The following is a 5,745-nucleotide window of genomic DNA, read 5'->3' as shown; positions in this document are numbered from 1 at the left end:
ATCGTGGGATCAGCCTGGAGCGGGGCCCCCATGATCAGCAGTCAGCAGAAGGCCCCGCAGAAGCCACTGGCAGGCACGGTACGCACCGAGCTCACCGCGACCAGTGTGTGGCTGTCCCCACGGCGCCTCACTGGCTCTCCCTCGAGTGGCCACCTCCCCCTTTGTTGGATGGCATTGAGATAGGCAGACACGGGCTTGTTTGCAGACCTTGTAGAAATTGGCACTATTTTGTGATACGATTTAATTCAGTTTCTGTTGTTACTTTATAAGGGATTTGTTTCAAGTCCCAAAACACGTTACATGAAAGAGTTAAAAGCTGGATGAGGGCATAGAACATCAGAACACTTGCAGACAGACCGGCTCTTGAGACAGACACATTGCCTCCCAGGAAATGTGGCCGCTGGGCACTAACCCGGAGCTCAGATTGGCAAAATTCTGTGCACTTCTTTGTACTTTATACTCACTGAAGTCCACATGTTCTTTAGTTTCTTTTTTCCCCCTGAAGCCCTTTTTCTGTCCCAGGATCCCACATCACCGCGGCTCTTCCGGCTGTGGCCACTCACCTCTCTCTCATCTCCTTGTTGCTCAGGCTGACAGGCTTCTGCAATCTCCCGCGTCCAGTGTGTTCTCGCCTGGGGAGTTACCCAAGAATAAAGATGTTGCATTTACATGTGCGTGCCTACAGTTCACAGTTACGCTTAGGGCAAGCCACAGAATCGGACACGTTATTTTTTAGAAACCTAACTCTACCGACTGCAGCTTAACCGGAGTCACAAATCTCGTTAAAACCTGAGTGACCCACATCTCAATCGTCCCCCTTTTCAGGTTAGCGCCAAGATGCTGGAACTTGCCCGAAAGCAGAGGATGAACACCGACGTCAGGAGAAACATATTTTGTACAATTATGACTAGTGAAGATTTCTTGGACGCATTTGAGAAGCTTCTAAAGTAAGCATTGTGTGAACGCATGGCCCAGTGGCTGCTGATTGTCATGAATTGCTTAAAATCTCCAGATTAAATTTAAAATGGTCTGGTATCGTTTCTGTAGTTAGTTGCAATAAGATTTAAAAAGTGCCTGTGCAAGAGAGTGATAGGAATTTTCCTTATTTGCTTCAAATTCAGAATGAAATAGAGGGAACTAGTACAGGCTGGACAGTGGTCCGAACTCGGCCCTGCACTGGAAGGAAGCATGCTTTTGTGGGAAGTCAGGACGATGGCAGGAACCTGACGATGAGGCTCACAGTCCAGTGCTCGTCCTGTTTCTTGTCCCTCAGAACCAGTGACAGGCCTTTGTAGCTGGCACAAGACTCACCAATCGGTGTCGACTCCATGGTCACCATGGCCAGAAACACTAAGGCCAGGGGACAGGACCCAGCCTGTCGCTCCTGCCTTGTTACCCCCACCTCTGCTCCACTCCCTTTTAACCAAACTGCCAGAGAGGCGTGGCCCTGGAAAGGTCTCTGCCTTAAACCTGCTCAGATTTGGCAAATTGAAATTTCCCCGTCGCTGTTTGTGTTTTGTAGGCTTGGGCTTAAGGACCAGCAGGAAAGGGAAATAGTCCACGTTCTCATGGATTGCTGTCTGCAGGAGAAAACATACAACCCTTTCTACGCCTTCCTGGCCAGCAAGTTCTGCGACTATGAGAGGAGGTTCCAGGTAACTTGTTAGAAGACCAACAGGTCCCCGCGCTCCGCTGTCCTCTAAGCATTCTGTCAGGCTTGGCCCACCCCAGGGGGGACCTTAGTTTGGTCCCGGGGAGAGTAGCTGACCACAACCGAAGCCGTGTCTGCCATGTCATCTTTCTGGGCACAGGTGAGGGACTGTCACAGCCCAGTAACCAGCGGAGTACCTCTGGTGCCGCACCAAACTGTCCTTCTCCAACATTCGTGCTGCCTTGAGGGGCGTGTGGCTGTCTCCTGTCACCTGTGCATCAGAAAGGACAGTGGAGTTGTCCTCAGAGTCTTGATTTTTAAGATACTACAAATGAGTGAATAAGCAGAGTATCTGTATCTTTATATTTTTCTTGATTTCAGAGAGGAAGAGAAAGGCAGAGAGAGATAGAAACATCAATGATGAGAGAGAATCATTGATCGGCTGCCTTCTGCACACCCCCCACTGGGGATCGAGCCCACAACCAGGCATATGCCCTGACCGGAATCGAACCAGGGACCCAGCAGTCCACAGGCCCATGCTCTATCCACTGAGCCAAACCGGCAAGGGCTAGATCGTATTTTTAGTCATTTGTTCTAATAACTTGTTGCGTTTAAACTTTTCTTCTTTTCCGTTCTTACGTTAGATGACGTTCCAGTTCAGCATATGGGACAAATTTCGAGACTTAGAGAACTTACCAGCCACCAACTTCTCCAATTTGGTTTATCTGGTGGCCCACTTGTTGAAGACAAAATCACTCCCACTTTCCATTTTAAAGGTTTGTAAGACAGATGAAACTACTGAAAGCAATGAAATGATGACAGTTGTTTATATTTGGTGCCTTAAAATTGTGCTTGTGCTTTTGCTCACTCAAGTCTAGAAATTAAGTGCCTGCTGGACCCCTCCCCCCCCCACCAGCAGTGCGTAGGCTTTCCGTCATTTTATAAAGCTGGACATAGCCTTATTTAAGGGGGGGTTGTTTTTTACTCTATTTAGAAATTACTGGAAAAGTTGACTAAATCAATGTAACTTTATTTTTCTTCCTATCCTGACTGTTAGGTGATTGAGTTCAGTGAATTGGATAAACCCAGAGTCCACTTTTTACGAGAAGTGTTACATGTGCTGTTGATGGGAACAGAAGCTGAAGACCTCTGTTTCATTTTCACAAGGTATGGTCCCAGCCTTGCTGACACATCGTGGGAAAGAGAGGGCGCTGTTCCCGCTTACAGGTCACTCCTCACTGGTAAAAGCAAGGTGGTTGTACTCTGTGTCTACTTAACCCCTAGAGTGCCAGGGAGCATGATCGTGCTCCTCCTGTCTTTCGCCAAAAGTGCCGGGAGCACGATCGCGCTCCTGCTGCAGTGTCACTATTAGATGCTAGTAGTTCACTCTTTATTGACAGATGGCACCCAAGTGCAGATTTACAAATGTAGTAAAGGTTTCCTTAAGTTTTTGAATATGTAACTTCATTTACTTGCGATTCATAATTTTTTTTCCTAAACTGCTGTAAAATCAGCAAAAATGCCTTGGTAATTTTAGCATAGTTCCTAGGATATTGGTTGGCACTCAAAGGGTTAAGTCCATTTTAGTTTTAAACTAGTACAGTATGTTATACATTAGATTTCGGGAAAAGGAAACCTGCCTGATAGCAAACTAGTAATGATTTCTTGCAAATAGGGTATGTTAAATTCTCCCTTGCAAATTTTTTATATTATTTTTTAGAGAGGAAAGGAGGCAGGGAGGGAGGGAGAAACATCGATCAGTTGCCTCCCACATGTGCACCAACTGGGGATTGAACCCATAACCTAGGTATGTGCCCCGACCAGGAATCAAACCTGCCACCTTTTGGTGTACGAGACTGACGTTCGAACCAACTGAGCCACACAGGCCTGGGCAAGAGTTCTCTTTTTAAAAGAAATAGTTTCTGTCTCCCCATCCAAGACTTCTAGAATGGAGAGCTAGGTAGACAACTCGTGCCTGACAGTTTTTACGGTTTCTTTCCAGGGTGTCCGACAACCCAAAGCTGGGTGTGCTGCGCGAAGGTTTGAAGCTCTTCATCAGCCACTTCTTGCTAAAGAGCGTGCAGGCGCACCGCAGTGCCGAGGAGGCCAGTGCGCTGCGGGAGCGAGCCGAGCTCGCCACCAAGGCCTTGCAAGGAAGGCCTTCACTGAGAATGTAGGGATCTGTCTGCCAGGCGCCCTTTTAACCCAAAGGCCTGTTACTCCGCTGGCTATAAAAACTGGGGAGAGTCATATCATGGTCTGTTGTATTTACAGTATTATATTTTGAGATAATTTTTGATCCAAGGTTATATTGTGTGTGTTGTAAACCAGTTTTTTCAGGGCTTGTGCACGTGTGTGTGTGTGTGTGTGTGTGTGTGTGTGTGTGTGTGTAGGAGGCATGGGCAGACACACTGGACAGTGTTCTCTGAGTAACAAGACTAGGGTGAGTAAAAGTGGGACTTGTGTGGTTCTTATTTTTTCATAGACAAGATGGGCCACTAGAGGGTGCAGTTATAAAGAAATTGGCATGTTTTTTATCTTTCTAAACATATTAGTTAAAGTTCCGAAGCCATCAGTTAAATATGGTGCCTGATATTTAATTGATTAAGCATTTGGAATGCAGGTGTTCCAGAAAAGTGAGGGACTACCGTGAGCCGAGGAAATGTCAGAGCCATGTAGTGTGGGTGGGTCGTTCGTGTGACACCTCTGAAGCCGTGACTCAGTCGGCACGTGCTCCCTGTCTGTGTTGGCCACTTACACCCATCAATTCCAGGTCGTGATGCACTTTTCTAAACAGCATTGAACTTCCTGGGGCTCCTGCCGAGCTGGGGGCTGGGAAGTGTGAAACATGGGGCCGCCTGCTGATATGCAGAATGACTTTGAAGAGTCACCCTTAGAATGTGCTTTCCTCTTAAATGGGGAGGGTCGCTTTAAATGTCACTGTCACTTATTGCAAAAAGTCACCAAGACTTGTGTTGAGAATATGACTTTGTATAGGATACATACCCACAAACCCTACAGTGTGCTGTCCTTCCAGGGCTGCCTTGGGAAGCTGCCGGACCTGAGGGAGGCCCCTCCTAGTCAGACTCCCCTTTGCCACACACTATCAAGTAGTGTCAGCAGCTCATGACTAGAAATACAGTGTGCAGTCCCAAGTGTCTCTGCATGTCTCTAAACTAATGGGCTAAGTTTCTTTTGTTTTTTGTTGTTTTTTAATTTTATTTTATTGTGGTAACATCTCTTTTTAAAACACATTTTTATTGATTTCAGAGAGGAAAGGAGAGGGGGAGAGAGAAGCATCAATGGTAAGAGAAAATCATTGACCGGCTGCCTCTTGCACGCCCCACACTGGGGACTGAACCCGCAACCCAGGCATGTGCACTTGACGAGAATCAAACCCGGGACCCTTCAGTCTACAGGCCCACGCTCTATCCACTGAGCCAAACCAGCCAGGGCACGGGCTAAGTTTTGAAACGGAGAATTCAGTTCAGGTTAGCTGTAACGCATCTCGGACATGGCTGCTCCTCCTCTCGGAGTCCCCCAGCGGGCTCCAAACACGCATAACAAAGAAGCTGAGGTGTCGAGCGTGCCGGAGCCCGCGCTTCATTCAGGGGCTTTTCAACAAGAGACGTGAGCCAGGTGGTGGTCAGGGTGCAAGCCACGCCACTCCCAGGGCAGGGGCTGGGATGTCTGTTTCCTCAAGAAGAACCTCCACTTAACGACAGACCTTTCGCTCCGATGCCGGCTCCTGACGACCCCTCATAGTCTCTGCCCTATTCTTGCTCCAGGGTGCTGGCTCTTGACCCCTCTTACAGGCAGTTCAGAGGCTGACAGTTCCTGGGACTTGCCAGGTCAGCAGTGCCACCCGCGGGCTCAGCAGCGGTGAGAGTGAAGATTTCTAGAAACATCCTGATAGGTGTGCATCAGGAGTTGGTACCTTTAAATGAAGAGGTTGAGGGGGGCAGACAGGAGTTTGGGAAGCTTGGTGGTGCTTTCGTCAACATCCGGATCTGGGTCAATGGAGCCTACAGAGGTCGGGGTTGGGGTACAGCCCTCCCAGCTCTAGATGCAATCTTAAGGGCCTGGAGGAGAGT

The 5,745-nt window shown here is 48.2% G+C and overlaps 1 protein-coding gene across 1 annotated transcript in view; it reads left to right on the top strand.

Annotated features, from left to right (window-relative positions):
* Positions 1 to 4,893, top strand: part of NOM1 (nucleolar protein with MIF4G domain 1) — a 14,039-nt gene extending 9,146 nt beyond the window's left edge. Inside the window, exons 7-12 of the mRNA XM_015570935.1 lie at positions 1 to 78; positions 826 to 947; positions 1,523 to 1,655; positions 2,296 to 2,427; positions 2,709 to 2,818; positions 3,654 to 4,893. Of these exons, the coding sequence (XP_015426421.1) occupies positions 1 to 78; positions 826 to 947; positions 1,523 to 1,655; positions 2,296 to 2,427; positions 2,709 to 2,818; positions 3,654 to 3,828 (750 nt within the window). The 3' untranslated portion in view covers positions 3,829 to 4,893. The remainder of the gene's footprint in view (positions 79 to 825; positions 948 to 1,522; positions 1,656 to 2,295; positions 2,428 to 2,708; positions 2,819 to 3,653) is intronic.
* Positions 4,894 to 5,745: the final 852 nt, after the last annotated feature.

This window comes from Myotis davidii, unplaced genomic scaffold, assembly GCF_000327345.1.
Source record: "Myotis davidii unplaced genomic scaffold, ASM32734v1 scaffold747, whole genome shotgun sequence".
Lineage (NCBI taxonomy): Eukaryota > Metazoa > Chordata > Mammalia > Chiroptera > Vespertilionidae > Myotis > Myotis davidii.
The sequence above is the reverse complement of the archived record's forward strand: the minus strand, read 5'-3'. Positions and strand labels throughout refer to the sequence as shown.